Genomic DNA, 27157 nt, shown 5'->3' with positions numbered 1-27157 from the left:
ATCAAACAGGTGTAGGGCTTTGTTTGCAGCCCATTTTGATGCACGTTTCAAGCAGGGATGAAGTTAAAGGTCCATGTTTTGAATTATTCTTATGTAAAATGTCAAATTACAACTGAATAAATATAAATCACCAAACCTAATTTTATGGAATTATTCTGCTTCATTGATTCTGTTCCACATATAACTTGTGTGTATGGGATGTGAATAAGAAAATAGCGCAGGTTTAAAATTTTCACTATAATTTTGTGAATGGGGTAGATGATGGAATGGGACAAATACATTCATAATATCGTAACAGCTGATAGAAAGTAGACTATAAAGCAAGGTTGTGCAGAAGGTTCCAACATATGCATGACAGCAGAGCAGCACAGCAGCACAGCAGATATTTGCCACTGATGAGGAAAGGATTGCAATAGCAGTCAAACTGATGACTTAAATTAGATCACACTTTTTTAAAAGAAAGAAATATCATATTAAACTATCTGTAGTCAAAGAGAAATCTAAAGGTAATAAAATATGGCAATAATTCAGAAACAAGACACTCTTTAATTCTTACATAGTTGCTGTCCCTTTTCTTTCCAATTCAAGGACAGGAAAATGTCTTTAGAACAGGATGTACTGTTTCAAAAAGACTTCACAGGTGCTTCCTTTAAGTATGTCTTTAACTTGCCACTGGAAGCCTTCATTCGTCTGCCAAATCACTAAACGAGAAGCAAATCTCTGTTTAAAGCACAAGCTAGTCATTAAACCCATCATATGAGATTCTTCTCGCTGCATAAAATCTTCCAGAAGCCGCCGTGAGTGACATGTGCCATTCAGCTTCTATCTGTGGTTACGTCGCGCCGAGGAAAAACAATGGTGGCCGCAAGAGGAGAGATTGGAGCGTAGTATGATGACATCAGCCACAGAGCGGGACTTCAAGGCTTGCTACGCTGCTTTTCAGTAGTTTGTACACAACTTCCACTGAAGCACTTTGTAAGAACTTAGAAATGTCAACTCTGTCTGCATCAGAAATACTTGAGAGAGACTACAACATGGCGCAGAAAGTGCACTGGCAAAAATGTGAGTACAATTTTACTTTCTTCACAATACAGAGCAATTTACAAATTTATACTTAATCCTTGTCCACATATCAGAGATTTAAGAGTTAACTTCAGGTCCACTTGTTAAAACCCACAAAATATATCAAATAAAATAAGGATATTAATACCTGTTTGCCAGGTTATGTATTTTTTAAATTGTGTGTTTTGGCAATTATTAAATAATTATTCCCTGCTATAATAAAAATCTTGAAATGTTGTATCATAATATGAATACACTGGAACAATGACCTTATTGAACAAATTTAATAATTGAGATTTATAAAATTGTGAAACCATGCTCTAATCTCATCAAATAAAAAAAAACAATGTCAATGAGATAATGATTTAACCATCCTTCTTGTATGCTATCCACAGATTTATTCTGAAATTAAATCTATTAAATTTAAATTTAGACACACAGCACGGGAACAGGTCATTTCGGGCCTCGAGTTCATGTCACCCAATTTACACCCAATTAACCTACACCCCCCAGTACATTTCGAATAGTGGGAGGAAACTGGAGCCCCCCCCGGGGAAAACCCACACAAAAACACGGGGAGAATGTACAGGCAGCGTGGGATTTGAACCCCAGTGCTGTAAAGTCGTTGGGCAAACCACTACACTATCCGTACTGCTCTGTTGATTCCAACTCATCTTTAATCAAGAAAGATACTTCAAGAAAGTACTAAGTACTTTTTAACATGCTTTGATAAAATGCCAGTAAGCTCCAGCAGTTATTGTAGAGCTAACAGAATTATTATGGATCCCAGACCAGCAAGGAACAAATGAATTTTGCTAAATATTGATGAGACAGAAGTCTGCAGGTTAGCAACCACCTTAAGTAGGCAGTCTGATTAAGATGTTGGTTAAGAGTTTTGAAAGTAACAGGTGAAGCCTCAGAGTATTCTCTTTTGGAACTCCCATTCAGATAAAGGGTTCTGTAAAAATAAAACCAGGATCCTATTTCTCTTTCATCTTCTGAATAACCTTGTGTGCAATCACCATTATTTAAAGCTTTAATTACAAGCAAATGTTCTGTCACCCTTATAACATCAGCTTAAAAATATCATCAGTTACTGAACTCACTAAATGGTTTTATCTTTCATCTAGCCTGGAAATTATACATTTTAATATTAGCTGAAAGGTGCTTTAATGCACTTGCATGAAATAACAAAGGTATTTAATCTATAGTCATTGGAGTAAATTTCCCAGTTGAAATACACAGTGCATTTTAATATGAAAGAGGTAAGTTTGCACAGGGTGCAGTGTTTCAGTTCATTGTTTTGAATTATGCAATATTCTATATCTATTTTTATAATATAATGTTTTGTTACATATCTCCATAAAATATGTAAGTGTGTGTATTTTATAGTTTTGAGGCTTTTGGAAGATTATTTATTTTCAGGAAGGATGCATGTTGGAAAATTCCACCACTAAAGACATTTAAGTTACTATTGCCTTACATTTGCTTATTAATTTTCAAAATTTCTGCCAGATTTGGAACCAAGTATATAAATACTGATTCTCTGGAACACCTCGAGGGAAATTTGAGAATTAAATATACCGAGAAAATGTGGGTTTGAATCATAGAGTCTTTAGGGTATTCCAATGTAAAAGCTTAGAAATTAACCATTGATTTTCTCTGAAACACCTTTATTATATCAAACATTTACCAGTTATGTTCAAATAGTGATGCTTCTTTGCACTTCTACAGTTTTCATTATTTGATATTTTATTGACTAAGATGTATCTTTTGACCATGCACACTCACTGAACAAATACAGGAAGCTTTGAGCTATCTCCATTAATGGACATGGCCTGTCTAAACTGTTGTTTAATACATAAAAACATCATCTGGAATTAAATCTAACTAGCCAAGTAATCAAAAATTTAACCAAATTAAGAACAATCCACATGTCAGCAGTCTTCCACAAACATTCAAGGGCCATTGAATCTTAAAAGTAGAATTAGTAAAATAACATTTTATGCATATAATGGTCAGATGTGTTATCTTTAGTTGAAATTTTTAAAAAAAGCATATTCTTAACTGTCAATTGAGTTCCATTATGGGGTGATAATACTTTATTTTCCCCTTGGTTTTTGAGATATGATTTGTGTTAACTCCATTCTTTAATATTGATGATTAAATAACACCTGCATTTCTTAACTTCAGGCTTTCCATTCTTCTCTCTTTCCAATCTGCTTTAAAATAAATTTCCGAGGCAGAATGTTTCTTTCAAATACTGTTGCTTGATTTGTTTTTTTTTCACTAAAGACTAGTGGTAAATTAAAGCATAGTTGTTTACATAAATTCTGTCCACCTTTATAGAGTTTTTACCAACTTCCTACAGAGATCCAAAAAACAATTTTGTATTGCCTTTCCAAATTCACCTGTTTCTTACTGGTGAACTATTTCAACATTCAGATATTTTTATCAAGACTAGAAACTTGTGGAAACAAGCTCATCCATTTTACACAACTCCATGCAACATTATATGTATCTGCCTTGGGGTAAGAAGTCTGCAGATTAGCGGAACAAAAATACAAATCTAAGGTGGCTGGTTGTAACACACTTGGGAAATTTAGAATGTTCATCTGTTCTGATCCATTGAGCTTTGATCATTTTTCCCCTTGAAGGGGCATCATCGTGGTCCAACTACTGTCTGATTGCTTCTGCCACCAAGTTTCAATCCCGATCTCCTATGCTTTATTTGTTTTCCCTGTGTCTGCATGGCTGATCTGGCATCCCCTGAGATCCCTAAGAAAGTGGAGGGTGCTAGGATTCATGGGCCACTGTAAATTGATCCTAACATGTCAGTAAATGGGAAGTTCATGGGAATCAGCAGAGAATAAAATGGGACTAGTGTAGGAATTGTGTAAATCTGGTTGCTTTGGACTTGTTTGCCAGAAGAGCTTTTCTGTGTTGTATGATTCCAATGTGATGAACTGCAACAAATGGCATTCTAACATTGCTCGTGAAATCACTTGTCCAATTTCAAAATCTAAAGTACACAACTTTGAAAACCTCAGATCAAGACTGAACAAAAGATAACGGGAGGAAATTTAAGCTTTCTGTCTGAATTCCAGTTTCTTTATTGTGAGGAAAGGGGAAGGAGTAAGAGAAATACGCTTTACATTCTAGCCTCAGAGTATTAAACCCCCAAATCTTAGGATCTGAAATTGATAAAGGAAGAGCTTACTATGCTATAGAAGAGCATGTGGATAGTTCCTGCTTCAAAATTATTTTTAGAAGCCAGGAATCAAAGTATCTATTTGCTCTCATGAATTGGGATTGTGCCTAATTCATCAAACTGGAGGTGAAGATTCTAAGAACAATCCAGCAGAAATGTCTTATTTGTCTTTTACTATAAAAATGTTTCAAATGTTAGTCAAAAAATTTATCTTGAAGTGAATAGAATACATTTAATTTAAGTGACTTTATTAACAGTTGCCAAATTAGTCATGGCCATTATCTATTTGGTGCATCAAATTATTCAATGATTGAAAATTATTTCCAATTATTTCTTTGTAATAGTTGATGGACTTAGCTGCTCCAACATATACTCACTTCTCCATCTCATCAAAATGAGGGGCCTCAACTGAAACATCAGCTATGTATTTCCCTCCACAGATACTAACTGATCTGTTGAGTTTCTCCAGCAGTTTGTTCTTTGCTCCCAATTCTGGCATCTGCAGTGTCTTGGGTGTCCTTATCACCTTTTCCTTTTCACACATTGTCCCCAACATCCCACAATCCAACAATATTTGTGCAGTCTGTCGGCCCTCTAATTCTCAGATGGACTTGGAACTTAAAACATTATTCTTGTTCGTTGTTAAACAAGAAAATCTGCAGATGCAGTGATTAATACAGAAAAGGGCTGGAGAAACTCAGCAGGTCACACAGAGTTCTTTTTTGGCAAAGATACATAACCAATGTTTTGGGCCTGAGCCCCTTCAAGTTCAAGTTCAAATTTATTGTCAGAGCATATACATGATATCACATCCAAACCTGCGATTCTTTTTTTCCTGTCAAAGTATCTTGTTTTTACACAATGAGCTGGATGATTTGAGTATCCTGCATGCAAGTTACAGGTGTAAGTTTACTTCATAGTTACCTATTTTGAGGTATCAGATAGAATCATAGAGGGCCATCAGGTTTGATTCATCCATTTGAAGCAGCCATTAATTTATTCCACTTCCTTCTCTTTCAACAGAAGCAAAAATAGCTGATATATATGTTAGTTACAACTTAGGACCAGTTAATATACTGTCAATACGGAACACAGCTGACTCACCATCAAATTATCCAGGGCAATTAGAGATTGGCATAAACTGCTGGTCTTACCAACAACATCCTCTTTCCATAATTGAATAAAAATAAACATTCAGTACATTTGTACCTGGTATAGAAAAATAATTCAGCCCAGATGGTTTATCAAGGTTCTATCCACATCAGTTAGCAGCTTTTATATCATGTTTCAGTGGATACACCTGAGCAAATCCATCAACCAACACTGATTAAGACATTTCTCTCCAAATCTTGGCTCCAGCTCTTACAAAAATATTTTTGACTTGGTGTACGACCTGAAAGTAAATAATACTGACATTTTCTACATGCAGCAAAAACTTGGGTTTGATTGCAAATGAAGTGAAATGCTTGCAATCTGATAATCACTTCCATTGGAATCATACAACACAGGAATCTGCTAACTGTCCATAATGTCTTGACAGGGCCCACAAAGAGAACCTGGCCCATAATATCAGAGGAATTACAGTGCATTGACCAATCCCACATTCAGGCTTTCAGAATTTATTGTCATGAACTTGTCAAGAAATTTATTGTTCTGCAGCAGCGACACAGATTAAATAAATTACATTTTAAAAAAAATTAGTGCAAAAGAAGAGAATAAGTGAGGTAGTGTCTGTGGTTCATTGTCCTTTCAGAAATCTGATGGCAAAGGGGAAGAAGCAGTTTTTATATGGTTGGGTGCTTGCTTTCAGGGTCCTCCTGATGGTAACGGTAAGAGAAGGGCATGGTCTGGGTGTTGAGGGTCCTTCATGATCGAGGCCTCTTTCTTGAGGTTCTGTCTCTTGACCTTAGTGGAGTGAAGACTGATCCAAACGTTCACGCCTCTCTGTAGCCTTTTCCTGTCCTGTGCATTGACACCTCCATACCAGTCAGTGAGAATCCTCTCCACTGTACACCTGTAGAAATTTGCAAGATTTTTTGGTGACATGCCAAATCTCCTTCAGCTACAAACGAAGTATAGTTGCTGGTGAGCCTTCTTCTTGCATCAAATGGAATCCCCAGGATAGATCTTCAGACATGTTGACACCCAGATATTTGAAGCCACAAACACATCAGTGTTACATTTGTTTTTATAAGATATATATTGCACGTGTTATTCAGAGCAATGCCATAGTTCGGCTCTTGCAGGGTTTTAACTACTGACGATAAACTATACATATGTGCAGTCTGAGCCTGGTTTCTTTGCACGTTCCAGTGGTCAGGATTACAGTTGAACATGCTTCATGCTGCGTATAAGACTCCCCCTTGGGAAATCAATTGATGACACCTGCATTGCTGGGCACTTACTTCTGTTTATTCATCTGTAAGCCCTTCCTCTTTCAGCCTAACTCAAGAATTCATTCGAATATACTGGACTTGGGGGCGGGTTACATTTGAGGGAAGTACATTTAAAAACTCCATGTACTAATGAAAATAATAAAGTTTCTTATCTAACAGCATTTTTAAACTTTAGTTTTTGTTAGGTTTCATTTTCTTAAAGAGTTAATTAAAAATAAATTCTATGCTTGAATGCTTGAGGCAAAATGGTCCCTGCAAGTATAAGTCATAACTTCACATCTTTCTTCTCAATTTGATGTATGGGTCATGCTTCTTCACCTACCACAACCTAGATGTGTTTAAATTGCTTTTTATCACATAATAAAAGATAGTTAAGTGAGTGGGCAGATAGAGTACAATGTTGGTAAATGTGAGGTTTGGAAGGAAAAATGGAAGATCACATTATTATTTAAATGGAAGCGATTGCCACACGCCTCTACACATCCATGAATCACAAAAAAGGCTAGTTTGCAGGTGCAGCAGGCAATCAAGTAGGCAAATGAAATGTTGGCCTTCACTGCTAGAGGGATTAAATTTAGGAGCACGAAGGTTATGTTGTAACTGAACAAGATGCTGGTGAAGTTGCATCTAGAGTACTGCATGTACTGGATTGGAGACAGTGCAGGGGAGGTTCACCAGGTTGATTCAAGAGATGAGGGGGTTAGCCTTTAAGGAGAGATTGAGTCATCTGCGACTGTACTTGATGGAATTTAGAAGAATGAGAGAGGATCTTATAGAAGTGCATAAAATTATGAAAGGCATAGATAAGATAGAGGTAGGTAAGCTGTTTCCATTGGTGGGGGAGAAGAGAAATAGGGAACATAGCCTTCAGATTAAGAGTAGGAGATTTAGAGGAAGAGATGAAGAGGAACTGCTTTGCCCAAAGGGTGGTGAATCTATGGAGTTCACTGTCCATTGAAGTAGTGGAGGCTACCTTGATAAATGTATTTAAGACAAGGGTAGATAGATTTTTACATAGTAGAGGAATTAAGGACATGGGGAAAAGCAGGCCGGTGGAGATGAGCTTAACATCAGATCAGCCATAATCACATTGAATAGTGGAGCAAGCTCGACGGGCCGAATGACCTATTTCTGCTCGTATTCCTGATATTCCTGCATTCTTATGATGTGAAGCAGAAGATGGCATTTTATTAGAAGCAATCAAAGGACAATGTTAACGAGAAAGATTGATTTGTTGCGGTTGCTTACCCTTGTCAACTTTAATTCAATTTCTAAGCAAACTGAATTGTTAACAGAATAAATGCAGCTTGATTTTAGCATCAGGACCCAGCAACGCATTGGAGTGCAACAGAAAAACTGTCCTAGTTTTATTATGCAGTTTGGGAACTGATTGTATTCGGCATGTTGTTTCAGACCTAAACTCAGTGGAATGTGAGTCTGTTCTTTTTATCATATTGTTTGATTCAGAGGTAATGGCAATTCAGATGCTTAGTCTTTCATGTGCTCTCTGATCTAATCCACATGTGAAAATAGCCATAAAGTTGATTAGCTTTTCCAAGCATCCTGCAATGTGAATTGCAGTTGAGGTTTAAAGAAGTGACATCAATCAGTATCCAATCTATGTTTGATATTTCTACCACATCATTTGCAATAATGATATAAAGTAGGCCAGAAGCAGTTAAAGGGACAATCCTCACCTGAGGTGCTGCCTGGGAATCCAATGGAGAAGATGAGCATTAATTCCTTTATAAAGGAACAAATCTTCCTGAATTCTCCAGTTCAGGTCCCACATTATGGTGAGGGGCAGGAGAAAGGGAAATCTCGACAGAGAGGCAAGGTGTTCAATTCATGAGGCCAAGTGAATCAGTACAACTACTTTCAACAATGGTTCTTGTTGAGAACCACTGGAAGTGCTCCCATGATGGCAGACATTGGCCAAGGCTAGTTGCTGCACACATCGAAATGCTGGAGGAACTCAGCAGGTCTCTCAGCATCTATGGGTGGTAAAGATATATTACTGACATTTCGGATGATGCGAGACCTGCTGAGATCCTCCAGCATTTCTGTGTTTTTACTACAATCTCAGCCTCTACATACTTTCATGTTTCACTCAAGGCTTGTTGCTGCCTTACACACCACCCTTGAAATGATGTATGGTTAGTGTGCACTGAACATGCTAAAGGCATGAGTATCAACACACATGATGTCTTGCACCGTTGTGCCTGACAAATTGCCTCCCTTGCATCCTCAAGAAATGAATACTAGCATTTTAATGTGCATTTTCAGGCCAAAGTGCCTGTGCCACCAACATGTCCCAATTGTTTTTGAAAGGTGGAAGGAAACCAAAGTTCCCAGAGGAAACCCATGCAAACATAGGGAAAACATGCAAACTCCTTACAGACAGCATTGGATTTGAACCCAGATTGCTGATTCTTTAACACTGTTGCACTAATTGCTACGCTAACTGTGCCACCCAACTTGTTGCAATCAGCTTGACAATAAACTCTCAGAATCAGAATGAGAATCAATTGTCATGAACAAGACATAAAATTTGAGGTTTTGTGGGAGCATCACAGTGAAAACATTCATATTATAAACCATCTTACAACATTGCTATTAAAAAATATAAAAATAATAATGCACGAAAAGTAAGACAATGTCTTTGGTTCAATTATTATTCAGGAATCTGATGGCAGCCGGGAAGAAGCTGTCCTTGTGCCATTGAATGCTCATCTTTAGGCTCCTGTACCTTTTCCATGATGGTAGCAGAGTGAAGAGGGCATGGCCTGGGTGGTGGGGGTCTTTGAGGATAGAGGCTGCTTCTTTAAGGCACCGCCTCATGCAGACGTCCTCGATGGAGTGAAGTCTGGTGCCTGTGATGTTGCAGGTTGAGTTAATGACCCTCTGGAGTTTATTCTTGTTCTGAGAGTTGGTGCCTCCATACCAGGCAGTGATGCAACCAGCCAGAATGCTCTCAACGACACACCTGTAGACGTTTACAAGAGTCCTCGGTGACATACCAAATCTCTTCAGACACTTCACAAAGTATAGCCATTGGTGAGCCTCCTTGGTGATTGCATCAAACATGGAGGCTCCAGGACAGATCCTCGAAGATGTTGATCCTCCAGGAATTTGACGTTTTAGACCCTCTACACTACTTAGTCCTCAATGAAGACTGGGTTGTGTTCCCCTGACTTCCTCCTGAAGTCCACAATCATCTCCTTGGTTTTGCTGACGTTGAGCACAAGGTTGTTGTCATTACACCATTCAATGAGCTGATCATCTCCCTCCTGTATGCTTCCTCACTTCTTTGTAGATTCACTCATCAGCCAGTTTACTTTAATATTAGTTAGATGTTGGCTGCAATTCAATCAACTTTCAACCCTCTTGGAACACGAGTTACCTGTTTGTTACCCTGATTTTCAGCATATGCCACATTGTAGAATGAAAATTTGACAGAACCAGTATTGGGACAATATAGCAGTGCAGGTTGTCTGCTTCAACATCTCAGATTCGAGACTCTCATTTATACGAAACAATATTTATTAATTTATTTATGTGTTTGTGTAGCTAAAGTTCTTGTCTTGCATAAGTATTGTTTGTATGTGTGTTTTGTCTGGTTGTGTGTCTGCATGTTTTCCCCCAAGGATCGGAGAATGCTGCTTCTTTGGGTTGTACTTGTACAATCAGTTGACAATAAATTTGACTTGACTAGAGGTGAGTGATAGTATTTGTGGGATGTGGATGGAATTGTGGGGACAATGAAGTGGCATTTGTGTGAGAAGTATGTATATGAGTGCTTGATGTTCAGTGTAGAGTCAACGTATTGTAGAGCCCAATTCCATGCCATATAACCCAAGGCTAATAAAATTTATTTAGTAGAATTTTACTTCAAAAACAAGCAGGGTTCTGAGGAGTTGATGGAAATGAAAGTTTGCTCTACTGTAGTGGAAAAAAATAACCTGTACTTGAACAGACGATTTATGTATCAAAACACCTAATTCTTTAAAGAGGATTGGTACCAAGACACATATGGAAATATACATATTGATTCACTCAGGATTCAAGAGGATGTTGAGGACAAGAAAGGGTATTTAAAGGGCCTCTGCCACAAAAAGTTTGCTAATGGTTTGACCTCAGGTTGCTAATGGTTTGAAGTGGAGTCTATGTAGCTGCAGAACCTGTGGTGGGGGAGGAGGGTCTGGAGATGAATCTATGGACTCTTAGTGTGTCTGAAAGGACTCTCTTTTGCTTCTCTTTCTCCCATTGTTGGGGTGTGGGGCAATGCTCAGGGCAACTCTTTGTTTGCTTTACAGGAGACAACAGTTGAAGGATATCATGTATATTACATTTTCAATGTATTATTATTTGACAATTAAAGGAACATTGGTCAAAGAAAAATAGACAAAGGAATAACAGAACTTAATGTCTAAAAGCTGAATCCATTATTTAAATTTTAGAGCACAGCACAGAGAGTCTGAGAAGAGCCAAAGGTAGAGTTGTAACTGGCTTATCAAATTAGAACACAAATTCAAATTAAGGAGTTGCTACACCAGGAATTGATATGAACCAGCTGGATACTGTTAGGTCTGCTTTGTTCATGAATGAGTGAGACAAACACCAGGCTGAGTCGAAATCAGGGTTCTTTGTTCTTTATTACCAGATTGTAACACTTGCGACTAACCATGTTAGTCGGAGAATGCATTCTGCCGTTATCAGCAAAATGGTGATTTTTTATACCCTTGGATACATGCTTAGAACATCATCATATCATTACTTGTCCAATGACTAAAACTGTTGCTATCCTTTCCCTGCTAGCTTCCTGCCTCTCAATCCATCAATGTCTCTCTTATCTTGTAAGTACAAGGATGCATTCACATCTTGTTACAGCCCTGTACATTCCCATCTCATGATGTTTTACCTAACAGGAGTACAAGGACACCTCCCCTTCTTGTTACAGCCCTGTACAGGGTAACTCCTTACACATTCCCATCTCATGATGTTTTACCTTACAACACATGGAGAAATGGAATGGTGCAAGTCAGAAAAAAGCAGCAGACCTCAGGGTTATAAAAGTTCACGCCCAGATAGTGGCCATCCAGGAAATAATATTGCTTATTTTTTGGACTGTAATCTACCATTCCTCAACTCTACTTATTTTGGGTGTGTAGATTAAGATGTTGTTATGAAAGAAATCCTTAACTGAATGAAATCATTAAGTTAGATGCAATCTAATTTTAGAAGTAGAGTGCAATGTAATTCCACTGCCAAACCACAATGAACAGGATGATTTGAAAGGCATTAAATAACTTTTGGCTATTTATGCCATTTATTATACTTATCATGTCTTCCCTGCATTCTAACTTATTTTAAAAAAACTCCATTGCATTTTCAACTGCAATTTTGGCACTGTGGTAAATTGAAGAGGTAAAGAAAAGAATAGCAACTGTGAAGTGAACCAGGTTTGAATCGTTACTATACCAAAGAGTTATATTTCACAATGAAGCAAACCTTAACAAGGTTTCTTCTCTTTCTATAGAGACAGATATAGAAGTCCTTCTAAAGGTCCTGTTTCCAAGCCAAGACAAGTCAAGTTTATTGCCTTTTGATTGTACAAGTACAACCCGAAAAAACAGCATTGTAGAACCAGAGAATAATTGCAGCACGGAAACAGGCCACATCGGCCCCTCTAGAGTGTGCCGAAACACTTTTTCTTGCCTGGTACCACTGACCTGCACTGTCCATAGCCCTCCATACCTCTCCCATCCATATACATGTCCAAATTTCCCTTAAATGCGAAAATCAAGCCCACATCTACCACTTCAGCTGGAAGCTCATTCCACACTCCCACCACTCTCTGAGAGAAGAAGTTCCCCTTCATGTTCCCCCTAAACTTTTCTCCTTTCACCCTTAACACTTGTCCTTTTGTTTGAATTTCACCCACCCTCAATGGAAAAAAGCCTACTCTACCTCTTAATTTGAAATACCTCTATCAAATCACTCCTCATTCTTCTACACTCTAGGGAATAGTCCTAACCTGAGTAATCTTTCCCTGTAACTCAGTCCCTGAAGTCCAGACAACATCTTAGTAAATCTTCTCTGCATTCTTTCTATTTTATTGATATTTTTCCTGTAGTTAGGTGACCAAAACTATGTCTTGTACAACTTTACCATAACACCCCAACTCCTGTACTCAATACTATGATTTCAGAAGGCCAATATGCCAAAAGCTTTCTTTACACATGTGATGCAACCTTCAGGGAATTATGCATCTATATTCCTAGATCCCACTGTTCCTACCTCACTCCTCAGTGCTGTACCATTCTAGGTTTGTCCAAAATGCATCACCTAACACTTGTCTGCATTAAATTCCATCTGCCATTTTTCAGCCTACTTTACCAGCTGGTTCTCTGCAAGCTTTGAAAATCTTCTTCGCTGTCCACAACACCTCCAAACATGGTGTCATCTGCAAATTTACTTATCCATTTTACCACATTATCATCCAGATCATTGATAGAGATAACAAACAACAATGGTCCCAGTACAGATCACTGAAGCACACCACTAGTCTCCAATAGGATAAGCAATTATCCACACTACTCTCTGGCTTCTCCTGTCCAGCTGTTGTCAAATCCCATTCATTACTTCACCATGAATACCTAGCATTTGAACCTTCCTGACTAACCTCCCATGTGGGACCTTGTCAAAGGTCTTACCAAAATCCACATAGATATTGTCCATAGCCTTTCCTTCATTAACTTTCCAGGTAACCTCCTCTAAAAACTTTAAGATTGGTTAAACATGACCTACCACACATAAATCCATATTGACTATCCCTAATCAGCCCCTGGCTATCCAAGTAATTGTATATCTGATCTCTTAGAACACCTTCCAATAATTTACCTACTGCTGACCTATAATTTCCAGGTTTACTTTTGGAGCCTTTTTTAAACAGTGAAATAAGGTAAGCTATGCTCTAGTCCTCCAGGACCACACCTGTAGCTAAGGACATTTTAAATATTTCTGTCAGAACCCCTGCAATTTCTACATTAGCCTCTCTCAACATCCGGGGAATATCTTGTCACGCCCTGGGGATTTATCTACCCTTATTTGCTTTAAGACAGTAAGAACGTCCTCCTCTTTAATCTGTATATGTTCCATGACCTCACTGCTTGTTTTCCTTACTTCCCACGACTCTATGCCCATTTCCTTATTAAAAATGCTTAAGATCTTCCCCCATCTCTTTTGGCTCCAAACAAAGCCAACCACTCTGATCTTTAAGGGGAACAATTTTGTCCCTTACTCTCCTTTTGCTCTTAATATACTTGTAGAAACCCTTAGGAATTTACTTTGCATTGTCTGCCAAAGCCACTTCATGTCTTCGTTTAGCCTTCCTGGTTTCCTTGAGATTTTTCTTGCATTTTCTCCATGCTGACTATACCTGTTATACACCTCTCTCTTCTTCCGAATCAGACCCCCAATATTCCTTGAAAACCAAGGTTCCTTATAACTTCTTTGATCCTGACAGGAACATATAGACTCTGTACTCCCAAAATTTCACCTTTGGAGATCCTCCACTTACCTCACACATCCTTGCAGAAAAGAAATTTATTCCAATCCAAGCATTCTAGATCCTTTCTCATTTCCTCAAATTTAGCCTTTCTCCAATTTAGAATTTCAGTCTGAGGCCCAGACCTATCCTTTTCCATAATTAACTTGAAACTAATGGCAGCATGATTACTGAACCCAAAATGTTCCCCTACACATACTTCTGTCACCTGTCCTGTCTCGTTCCCTAATAGGAGATCCAGGAATGCACTCTCTCTAGTTGGTACCTCTATATATTGGTTTAGAAAGCTTTCCTGAACACATTTGACAAAGTCATAGCCATCCAGCCCTTTTACGGTATAGGAGTCCCAGTCAATATGTGGAAAGTTAAAATCTCCTACTATCATAACTTTGTTTTCTGCAACTATCTGCTATCTCTCTACAAATTTGCTCCTCCTGTTGACTATTGGGTGGACTATAATATAACCCCATGAGTATGAGTGCTGTCATACTTTTCCCATTCCTCAACTCCACCCATATAGCCTCAGTAGACTAGCCCTCTGGTCTTATCTACTGAGAACCATTGCAATATGTTCCCTGATGAACAATGCCATTCCTTCCCCTTTCATTTCCCCTCCCCCCAACACCACACCATTCTGTCATGCCTAAGGCAACAGAAGCCTAGAACATTGAGCTGCTAGTCCTGCCTCTCTTGCAACCAAGTTTCATTAATGGCGACAGTGTCATAATTCCACGCATCAACCACCCTCTAAGCTCGTCTGACTTTCCTACAATACTCCTTGCATTGAAATAGATGCACCTAAGAGCATTTCCACCACATTCAACCTGTTGACCTCTAATGGTGCATGCAATTTTAACATAATCTTTTCCCTCCTCCACTCCTCCTTCTGGCACTCTGGTTTCCCTCCCCATGAAAATCTAGTTTAAATCCACTGGAGCAGCACTAAAAAACCTGCCCACAAGGATATTTGTCCCTCTCCAGTTCATATGCAAAGTGTCCCATTGGATTAGGTCCCACCTTTCCTGGAAGAGGTCCCAACGATCTAGAAACCTGAAGCCCTCACTCCTACACCATATCTTTAGCCACGAGTTAAGATGCATTATCCTCCTACTTCTAACCTCACCAGTATGTGGCATGGGTAGCAATCCTGAGATTGCTACCCTGGAGGTCTTATCCTTCAACCTAGCACCTAACTCCCTGAACTATCTTTGCAGGACTTCCTCATCCACATCATTGGTCTCTACATGGACCACAACCTCTGGCTTCTCACCCTCCCTCCTAAGAATGCTGTGAACTCGATCTGAGACATCTTGGACCCTAGCACCAGGGATACTCAATCTCCACAGAACATCTTATCTGTCCCCCTAACTATGGAATCTCCTATCACCACAGCTCGCCTCTTCTCCTCCCTTCCCTTCTTGGCCACAGGATGACACTCCATGCCAGAGACCTGATTGCCGAGGCTTGAGCCTGATAGGTCATTCCCTTCAAGAATATCCAAACTGGTATACTTGTTATTCAGGGGAATGTGTTCTCTGGTCCTTGGTGCAAAGCACACAAACAAACAACCAGTCATAACTTACATATAGACAAACAATACATATGCAGGACAAGTATTCCAACTATACAAATAAATAAGTAAATAAATAAACATCGTTTCATGAATATGAGAGTCTTGGATGGTTAGTGTAAACAATTCCTTTGTTCGTTCAGCCATCTCATTACCCATGGGAAGAAGCTGTTCCTCAGTCTGGTTTTGCTGGCTCTCATATTCCTGTATCTCTTCCCTTATGGGAGCAGCTGATTGAGCTTAACATTTCCCATTGCCACTAAATTCATCACCAATCTCAACTTTTTCCAGACTACAGAACATGATGTCCTATTACACCTAAATTTTGCATATCCCTCTATTCTCTGCCTACATGTCTTTCTATCTAAAAGACTCTTAAATACTTCTATTAAATGCTACTCTTGGCAGTCTGTTCCAGGTACATCAGCTGAAGAATCTCTTCCATTGCCAATTCGATCCAGAATTTCTTCTAGGTCTTTAGACTGGCAATAAGTATTTATCTCTGGAGGCAGAAGAACATAATATGATACTTTATGAATAAATTATATGCTCAAAGTTCAAAATCATTTGATTTTTTTACAGTTGTATTTTTTTTTTCAAAGCCTAATATTAGATGTTAAGAGCTGATCGCTGTGTCTGGATATTTTGAAAATGCTTCTGATCAGCACCAAATACGTCATGTCTTATGGAGTCATGTAATGCTGTGGCAGCAGATATAAGGAGGAAATGAAAGGACTATATAGGAGATCTTTCCTGAAGAGATTTCACCTCAACTAGCTTCAGGAAATATGGACTTATTTGCATCTTACATGTATTATACAAATGAGTATATTTAGCTGCAAGGCTAAGACCATAATGTCTAGGATAGAAACAGGGCATTCAACCTGTTGAGTCCACCCTGCCATTCCATCATGAGCTGATCCATTCTCCCACTCAGCCCCACTCCCCTGCCTTTGCTCAGTAACCTTTTATACCCTTACTATTGAGATACATATCAATCTCTTTTTAAAAATATTTTATTTAAATTCTTTTCATATATGCAGTAAATCAAAATTCATATAATTATACAGGTTCTATAGGAAACATATTAAAATTCTATACATGATGGTATTCAAAGCCCCCCCCCCCCCCACCAACCCTCATACATATCAATCTCTGTCTTAAAATCAGTCAACAACCTGGCCTCTACATCAGCCCAGGGCAGCAAATTCCAAAGGTTCACCACTCACTGAATAAAGAAATTCCTCTGTATCTCTGTTTCAAATGGACATCCTTCATTCCTGAAATTATGCCCACTTGTCCTAGACTCCCCTTTGTTGGGAACTTGCCATGCTAAGTGATCCAATGGATTTAATAAGCTCTAACAATTGTATAATATACTTAGTGTTGACTATAATATGCCTAACACTATGCATAGACAGTAAATTATCAATAAGACCGTCTGTAAGTTGAATGACATATTATAAATGGCCCAAACTAATAAAATTACATGGACTGAAATGCTGCTTGAAACTATTTGAGGGTCCTTAACCACTGAGCTTAATATACTGTACATGACCTAAAACTGAAAACAGCATTGACTGCAATATATGTGACTAAAATAATTATTTGTGTTTTTTTAACATTATATACAGACTTCCTCACATCTAATGTAAGAGTTGTGTGCTATCAAAACACATTTTAGAACAAGTCCCTGTTCAGCTAATATCAGAATGGCTGAAGTAAAGGTGAGGTGGTAGAAAGATGATGTCATCAATGACAACTGCTCACACAGACACACTGTGCAAAGTAAGGCTGAGCTTCCTGTGTTGCCCCAGTTCCATTGTTACCTCTCCCTCTGTATTCATTAGTGTTTGCTTTATACCTATTCCAACTGCCCTTCTATCTGTGTCCTATTATTTTACCTCTTGCAGTGACAGGAAATTAAAAGTGGAGAAAGGGATAGGGGGGAAAGAGAGAGAAAAATTTGTATACCAATACACTGCAACAATAAAGTAACCAAACATAGTTACCCAAATGTCATTCATCAGCCAAGGCCATTTCGTAGAATTTCTAATAAGATTTGGTATAAATTAATGTGTTGGAATATTCAATGTTACTGATCCTTGCTCATACCAACCACTTAGAAAGACCAAGCAAGACCACAGCAAATGACTCACGATTGTATACACAGCCATTATCACTTGAAGTTGGAAACAGTAACTTTCATCACTTTTACTGTGTGCTTATCCTTTACTCGACATGTGACAATTACCATTGGAGGCGACTGACCATTATTTTCCTTCGAGCCCATGAATCACCATAGTATTGATTGCCTCGTGAAAGCGGATAATTCCGATGGTGAACGAGCGTGGTGGAATGGATCATTCCGACAGCTAAACTGTGCACACACCTTTTCTTCCACGAGTCGGCACCTTTGATATTGTTCTGAGGGTGTACCACAATATTGCTCAAAGCAATGACCTCCCACTTCCTGCTTCATGAGGGGATCCTGTGCCATATATAGTTCGTGGTTATATATTTCTCAGAATCATCTACACTCATTTCCTATAATCATTGTTAACTGAATCTTGCTGCTGGTTTGACTTAAGACAAACACTGACAGGGCCCAGTCAGTGTTTGACTTAAGACAAACACTGACAGGGCCCAGTCAGCAATCATTGCAACTTTGCAATATTATCAGAACATTTGGTGGGTGATAAGGTATTTTGATAACTTCAATGGAAGACTGGAATCCATGACCTTGACTGTCTTCACCAACATCTGCCGGCTTTTAATAGTAAAATACACAAACATATTTTAAATTGGGAGCATCAAAGAAAACGGAGCTTTCAGGGAGTGCCAAATGATCAGAAAGATGCAGAGTGTTTTAAGGAGAGAGTGCTATAGTTTAAAGTTTAATGGCTGCATTGATGTGTTGGGTTTTGAGCGATGCACAATTAACAAGAAGTGGAGGGATGCAGAGATCCCAGATGGTTGTAGTGCTAGAGAAATAGAAACAGGTAAGTTTGTGGACAGATTTGAACTTGATCGTAAAAATTTTGAAATGAAGGAGGAATATGTTAGTCTCCCTCAGAGAACCTTAAAATAGATCCTGCTCTCTTTTTGCTGCTATCTTTAGGCAAAAATCCAGTTCAAGAGCTTTTTTTTACCAACAGCTATCAGAGTCTTCAACCTCCCTGTACTACCATAATCATAACATTACATCAAGACGACCAAATCTGTCTGCACTACTGCCATAGCATATTTTTTGCAACACTGAGCAACTGTAAATATTTTCATTCTACTTCATTTATACTTATTGTCTTTAAAAAAAAATTCTTAGTGTTAATTAAATTTAAATTGTTGTCAGTGTGTTTAATGATGCTGGGAAGTTCCAGCAAGTAAAACTTTCATTGTATTTTGCATCATGCATAAGATCACAAAGTTCATTAGCAGAATTAACTACGGCAGAATTAACTACGGCGGAATTAACTTCTTTTTCTTTGGCTTGGCTTCGCGGACGAAGATTTATGGAGGGGTATGTCCACATCTGCTGCAGGCTCGTTGGTGACTGACAAGTCCGATGCGGGACAGGCAGGCACGGTTGCAGCGGTTGCAAGGGAAAATTGGTTGGTTGGGGTTGGGTGTTGGGTTTTTCCACCTTTGTCTTTTGTCAGTGAGGTGGGCTCTGCGGTCTTCTTCCATGGAGGTTGCTGCCCGCCGAACTGTGAGGCGCCAAGATGCACGGTTGGAGGCGAGATCAGCTCACTGGCGGTGGTCAATGGGGCAGGCACCGAGATTTCTTTAAGCAGTCCTTGTACCTCTTCTTTGGTGCACCTCTGTCTTGGTGGCCAGTGGAGAGCTCGCCATAGAACACGATCTTGGGAAGGCGATGGTCCTCCATTCTGGAGACGTGACCCACCCAGCGCAGTTGGATCTTCAGCAGCATGAATTCGATGCTTGCGGACTCTGCCATCTCGAGTACTTCGATGTTGGTGATGAAGTCATTCTATGGTGGAGTTAACCACGGCGGAATTAACTACGGTGGAATTAACTACGGCGGAGTTAACTACAGCGGAGTTAACTACGGCGGAGTTAACTACGGTGATGCAGAGTGATTTGAGGGGAAACAGTGCTGGTTCAAAGATTTAGGTTTTCAGAGAAATGATCTCAACAGAAAAGCAAGAAGTTATAAGACATTGTGAGGTAGAAAGATTCTGGTTCTGTCTGAGAGAGCAACCAGGGGAGAAATCAGAAACATTTTCAAGCCAGCTTCCTCATATTGGTCTTGCCAAGCAAAGCAATCAAACACAATTCCTTTCAAGTGCTGCTAATGCTTGCCTAGAACTCGTCATTCAGCCAGTGATATCATTACCTGCACAATGGGCTTTTCCACACTACATTGGTGCCTAAAGATGGAAGTAATCCTTCTGCAATGGACGATCGACAAAGTGACATGAATTAGAGGTAATGATATCAATGTTCTACTTGCAGCTTCTGTCAGAGGCAGTTTTATGTGTTCAATATGTACAGTGACCACCTGCTGAGTTCAGCACCTCTCTGTTATAGATCTCATTGCATGAGTTCTGCATGCTGCTGTATCTGCCAGACTTGGCTTGAATCTAGACCAGGGTGTCGGTTTACACGGCCAGGTGGCCCCACACTCTGTCCCTTGCTGCTTCACTCCCTCTCGCATTTTCACTCACCACCATAATGTAGCCGCAGGTAAGTTTTAAAATTCTTTCCCAGGGACAAGCACAAGCTTAGCAGCTGCAATGAGCAACAGCATGTTTTGCGTTTACTAAACGTTAACAACCTTTTCACAGCTCATATTTCAAGCCTGAATAAAGAGCAAAATCCAATTTCTCAGTAAGATTTTTGTTACCATAGTCTAACATGGAGCTGTCTGAGGGCAAAGACCATGTCAGTGGTTCCTCTGTTTGCGCGAAAGCCGCACTGTGATTCTGGGAGAATATTCTCGGCGACACTAGGTATTATTCTATTTAGTAGAATCCTAGCGAAGATTTTGCCTGCAATGGAGAGCAGCGTGATTCCCCTGTAGTTTGAGCAGTCTGATTTCTCGCCTTTGTTTTTGTACAGGGTGATGATGGTGGCATCACGAAGATCCTGAGGCAGTTTTCCTTGGTCCCAACAAAGCTTGAAAAACTCATGCAGTTTGGCATGCAGAGTTTTGCCGCCAGCCTTCCAGACCTCTGGGGGGATTCCATCCATACCTGCTGCTTTGCCACTTTTCAGTTGTTCAATTGCCTTATATGTCTCATCCAGGGTGAGGACCTCATCCAGCTCTAGCCTTAGGGGCTGTTGAGGGAGCTGGAGAAGGGCGGAATCTTGGACTGAGCGGTTGGCACTGAAAAGAGATTGGAAGTGTTCTGACCATCGGTTGAGGATGGAGATCTTGTCGCTGAGGAGGACTTTGCCGTCTGAGCTGCACAGCGGGCTTTGGACTTGGGGTGAGGGGCCGTACACAGCCTTTAGAGCCTCGTAGAAACCCCTGAAGTCGCCAATGTCCGCGCTGAGCTGGGTTCGTTTGGCGAGGCTAGTCCACCACTCATTTTGGTTCTCCCGGAGTTTGCGCTGAAGATGGCTCACCAAAGCCTTCGACACCATGAGCAGGAAAGTGCTTTGGCAAATACTAGAGCGCATCGGCTGTCCCCCAAAGTTCCTCAACATGATTATCCAACTGCACGAAAACCAACAAGGTCGGGTCAGATACAGCAATGAGCTCTCTGAACCCTTCTCCATTAACAATGGCGTGAAGCAAGGCTGTGTTCTCGCACCAACCCTCTTTTCAATCTTCTTCAGCATGATGCTGAACCAAGCCATGAAAGACCCCAACAATGAAGATGCTGTTTACATCCGGTACCGCACGGATGGCAGTCTCTTCAATCTGAGGCGCCTGCAAGCTCACACCAAGACACAAGAGAAACTTGTCCGTGAACTACTCTTTGCAGACGATGCCACTTTAGTTGCCCATTCAGAGCCAGCTCTTCAGCGCTTGACGTCCTGCTTTGCGGAAACTGCCAAAATGTTTGGCCTGGAAGTCAGCCTGAAGAAAACTGAGGTCCTCCATCAGCCAGCTCCCCACCATGACTACCAGCCCCCCCACATCTCCATCGGGCACACAAAACTCAAAACGGTCAACCAGTTTACCTATCTCGGCTGCACCATTTCATCAGATGCAAGGATCAACAATGAGATAGACAACAGACTCGCCAAGGCAAATAGCGCCTTTGGAAGACTACACAAAAGAGTCTGGAAAAACAACCAACTGAAAAACCTCACAAAGATAAGCGTATACAGAGCCGTTGTCATACCCACACTCCTGTTCGGCTCCGAATCATGAGTCCTCTACCGGCATCACCTACGGCTCCTAGAACGCTTCCACCAGCGTTGTCTCCGCTCCATCCTCAACATTCATTGGAGCGCTTTCATCCCTAACGTCGAAATACTCGAGATGGCAGAGGTCGACAGCATCGAGTCCACGCTGCTGAAGATCCAGCTGTGCTGGGTGGGTCACGTCTCCAGAATGGAGGACCATCGCCTTCCCAAGATCGTGTTATATGGCGAGCTCTCCACTGGCCACCGTGACAGAGGTGCACCAAAGAAAAGGTACAAGGACTGCCTAAAGAAATCTCTTGGTGCCTGCCACATTGACCACCGCCAGTGGGCTGATATCGCCTCAAACTGTGCATCTTGGCGCCTCACAGTTTGGCGGGCAGCAACCTCCTTTGAAGAAGACCGCAGAGCCCACTTCACTGACAAAAGGCAAAGGAGGAAAAACCCAACACCCAACCCCAACCAACCAATTTTCCCCTGCAGCCGCTGCAACCGTGTCTGCCTGTCCCGCATCGGACTTGTCAGCCACAAACGAGCCTGCAGCTGACGTGGACTTTTACCCCCTCCATAAATCTTCGTCCGTGAAGCCAAGCCAAAGAAAGAAGAAGTCTAACATGAATGGTTGATGAATGAGTAGATTTTCTTGATATCAGAATTTGTTGGGAAGTGAAGGAACGTTTACAAAAGAATAGAAAGAAAACTAATTCTGTGATTCTGTGTTCTGTTGAATTGTTAATGTTTCTTTTGCCTACCATAGACTATAATGTATCAAAATCTGATAGGCTCCTTAACCAATTTGTGTTAGGAAACCTTCCAAGGAGGGCAATAAAAAGTTCAATCTTCTTTTAATCTAATACAAGTTCCAGGGAGTAATTACTGGTGTAATTACTGGCACAAGGGTGAAAACAGGTGAATGCTCAGCCAATAAATGTGTCTATTTGAAAGACTGTTCTTGGCCACATTTTGGTGCTAGTTGATTATTTCTGAGAAATGATTGTTTTAATGGAATCATTAACCCAGTAAACACATTTGCATAGCCATTCCTATTGAGGACATGGAATGCACAGGGTGATTCAGTTGGACAGTGAGAAAAAGGAACATTGATGGAAGAGATCCAAAGACAAATGTCCTGCATTTGTCATGGGGGAAACCTCCTCTCTTCTCTCTCTCCAGCCCCAATTAGCAGTGGGTGCTGCTGGGCCAATGTTGTCCCTCTTATTTCATCTCCAGAGAAAGGCAAACTCCCAAAAACATTCCCTTGAACCTTTCTCCTGCTGATTAAAAAAAAATTGTGTTCTTAATTCCAGCCATTTAAACTCCTTCTGCCCAATTACACCCAAATTAACCTGCAACCCTGTACGATTTGGAATGTTGGAAGAAATCAGAGCACCCAGGAAAAACCCATGCAGACACGGGGAAAATGTAAAAACTCCTTACAGCCAGCACCGGATTTGATCTAGGGTCATTGGGACTGCAATAATGTCAAGCTAACCATGTCTCCCTCTTTTATGATTTTATTAGGTAAAATCATTGGTTAGAAGAGTGATGGGATGTAGAAAGACTCACATGTTTTCTAGAATAACCACAGTTTCTTCAGAGTGATATTAATCTAAAGTCTACCTAAATTTGGCATGAACACTTTCGGCTAGATAGAATCTCTCTCTGCTTCTATAATTCTCTGGAGTAACATAGCACTCACTCTTCTCAATTGAAGTACACAGAAAACCAATGGGCAGCATCAGAAAATAAATCTTCTGATAGGTTCCACAGTGGTTTTCCAGAATAAAGGCGATGCATTGCTTTCAATAGGAATTGAAATCCTCAGTAAAAACTGTCAATGCTTTGTTACAGGAGACCAGGGAAATGTTCCAGATGAATGATGATTAGTAATAAGTTATTTTTAATACTCTCTTGGGATATGAGCATTGCTGACAAGGTCAGTATTTTACACCCTTGAGAATGTGGGGTCAGAAATTTAATTTCATTGCACGTTTTTTGTGAACTTGAGAATACACATGGGTGGAGTGAAATGCACTAAGCACATCCACATAATCTTGAGATATTCTGAAAATTCAATCAAGAACTTCCCAATGTGACTCACAATGTCAAGTCTGACTTGATTTTAAAATTAGATTCAGGTGCAGCAAAGAAATTCCCTTTTGGAATTAAAAATGGTTCCATGAGCTCACAAGAGTGACCATTGTTGACCATGTTTGCTAGCTCTGCAATGGATCTCCATCCCTCCAGCACAGTAGCCACCATTCACTTTCCAGCCTTTTAATGCCCATGACTCACATGTTTTCTAGAAGAACCACAGTTTCTTCAGAGAGATATTAATCTAACGTCTACCTAAATTTGGGATGAACACTTTCAGCTAGATAGACTCTTTCCAACACTTTGAAACTATCGATGAAGGTCTTTGTTCCTCCTCCCCACCTCAGGTGCTACTGTTTTCACAAGAGAGGATACAAATAACCTCCCAAGGATGTTGGGAAACATAGAGACTCATGCAAGGGAGGAACTGAAAGAAATCAGTATCTCTAAGGACATGGTCTTGGGGAAATTGAAGGGATTGAAGGCCGATAAATCCCAAGGGCTTGATAATCTACATCCTAGGGTACTTAAAGAAGTGGACATTCAGATAGCAGATGCTTTAAGAATTATTTTCCAGAACTCGATAGACTCAGGACCAGTACCTGTGGATTGGAGGGTAGCTAATGTAACCCCACTATTTAAAAAGGGGGGTAGGGAAAGGGGGAAATAATAGGCTGGTGAGCAAAATGATGGAATCCATTATTAAGGATGTAATAGCGGAGCATATGACTAGCAGAGAATGGATCGGGCAGAGTCAACATGGATTTACAAAAGGTAAATCGTGCTTGACAAATCTATTGGAATTCTTTGAGATGGTGACAGGTAAAATAGATGGGGGAGAGCCAGTGGATGTGGTGTACCTGGATTTCCAAAAGGCCTTCTATAAGGTTCCACATAAACGACTGGCATGCAAAATCAAGGCTCATGGGATTGGGGGCAAGGTATTGATGGATTGAGAACTGGCTGGCAGATAGAAGACAGAGAGTTGGGATAAACGCTCATTTTCTGAGTGGCAGGCGGTGACCAGTGGGCTGCCACAGGGATCTGTACTGGGAACTCAGCTGTTCACAATTTACATTAATGATCTAGATGAGGGGATTGGATGTAATATCTCCAAATTTACAGATGACACTAAGCTAGGAGGGGTTGTGTGCACTGAAGAGGGGGTCAGGAAGCTCCAGTGTGATTTAGATAAATTGGGGGACTGGGCAGATACATGGCAAATGCACTACAATGTGGATAAATGTGAGGTTATCCACTTTGGTAATACAAACCGGAGGGCAGATTACTATTTGAATGGCAATAGATTGTGAGATGGGGAAGTGCAGAGAGACCTAGGGGTTCTTGTGCACCAGTCACTGAAGGTGAGCATGCAGGTACAGCAGGTGGTTAAAAAGGCAAATGGCCTTCATATCAAGAGGGTTTGAGTATAGGAATAAGGATACCTTACTGCAGCTGTTCAGATCCTTGGTGAGACCACACCTGGAGTATTGTGTGCAGTTTTGGTCACCTTATCTGAGGAAGGATGTTCTTGCAATCGAGGGAGTGCAGAGGCGATTCACCAGGCTGATACCTGGAATGGCAAGAATAACTTATGAGGAAATATTGCGCAATTTGGGATTGTACTCGCTGGAGTTTAGAAGATTGAGAGGGGATATCACAGAGACATATAAAATTCTGGCAGGACTGGACAGAATGGATGCAGAAGGGATGTTTCCAATGGTGGGGGAGTCCAGAACCCGGGGCCATGGTTCGAGGATAATAGGCAAACCATTTAGAACCGAGATGAGGAGGAATTTCTTTACCCAGAGGGTGGTGAATCTGTGGAATTCATTGCCACAGTGAGCAGTAGAGTCAGGTTCATTGAATATATTTAAGAGGGAATTAGATCTATTTCTTCAGTATAAGGGAATTAGGGGTTACGGAGAGAAGGCGGGGACAGGGTACTGAACTTTAAGATCAGCCATGATCTCATTGAATGGCGGAGCAGGCTCGAAGGGCCGAATGACCTACTCCTGCTCCTGTCTTCTATGCTTCTATGTTTCTATTGCAGTGATTTCACGTCCAAAATGGCAAGTAGCACACGTAACAAGGCCAGCATTTATTTTCTAGTTCCAATTGCCTTCAGAAGTCCTCCCAAAGTGCTGTTGGGGGGAGAGTTCCAACATTTAGACCCAATAATGATGAAGGAATTGGGATACGTTTCTAGGACGGGATGGATTGTGGGTAACCTCTCTCACGCTTTTGAAGTCCTTGCCTTTGCTGATGATATTGTAGTTTTGGTGTCGCTGGAGTCACTGAAAGGCATTTAAAAGATAGTACATGATATCAATGATCGAACATTTAGCGTGGTGAATGGTGAAGCAAACAATTGTCCCAGAGAAGGAGAAGCTTTTTGAGAGTTGTTGGAGCTACACTCACCCATACAAGTGGAAAGTATTCCGTCGCACTCCTGACGTGTTTCTTGCAGTTGGTGGAAAGACTTTGGGGTGTCAAGAGGTGAGTCACTTTTGGCAGGATACCCACCTACTGACTCACACACTTCAATTTTCTAAATTCATAAACAAGATAAATATTTAACACCCAGTCCTATCAACTGTATTTATATGAATAATCCAATCAAAATGTTGGTCAATAATGATTGGCAAGACTTTGATGGTGGAGGACATGGACCATGACACCAGAACCCCTGGTAAATTTATACAGAGGTGTGATGATTGGCTGCATCATGGTCTGGTATGGGGACACCAATACCCCTGAGCATAAAGCCCTTCAAAAGGTAGTGGACACAGCCCAGAACATCACAAGCAAAACCCTCCCCACTATTGACAACATCTACAGGGATCAATGCCATCGGAGAGCAACAGTGATCATCAAGAATCCACATCACTCAGAACGTGCTCTGTTCTCACTGT

The 27157-nt window shown here is 40.5% G+C and overlaps 1 protein-coding gene across 1 annotated transcript in view; it reads left to right on the top strand.

Annotated features, from left to right (window-relative positions):
* Positions 1 to 701: 701 nt before the first annotated feature.
* Positions 702 to 27157, top strand: part of LOC138741232 (NF-kappa-B inhibitor delta-like) — a 127868-nt gene continuing 101412 nt past the window's right edge. Inside the window, exon 1 of the mRNA XM_069894988.1 lies at positions 702 to 1062. Coding sequence (XP_069751089.1) covers positions 990 to 1062 — 73 coding nt within the window. The 5' untranslated portion in view covers positions 702 to 989. The remainder of the gene's footprint in view (positions 1063 to 27157) is intronic.

The sequence above is a fragment of the Narcine bancroftii genome, chromosome 8 (assembly GCF_036971445.1).
Source record: "Narcine bancroftii isolate sNarBan1 chromosome 8, sNarBan1.hap1, whole genome shotgun sequence".
Lineage (NCBI taxonomy): Eukaryota > Metazoa > Chordata > Chondrichthyes > Torpediniformes > Narcinidae > Narcine > Narcine bancroftii.
The sequence above is the reverse complement of the archived record's forward strand: the minus strand, read 5'-3'. Positions and strand labels throughout refer to the sequence as shown.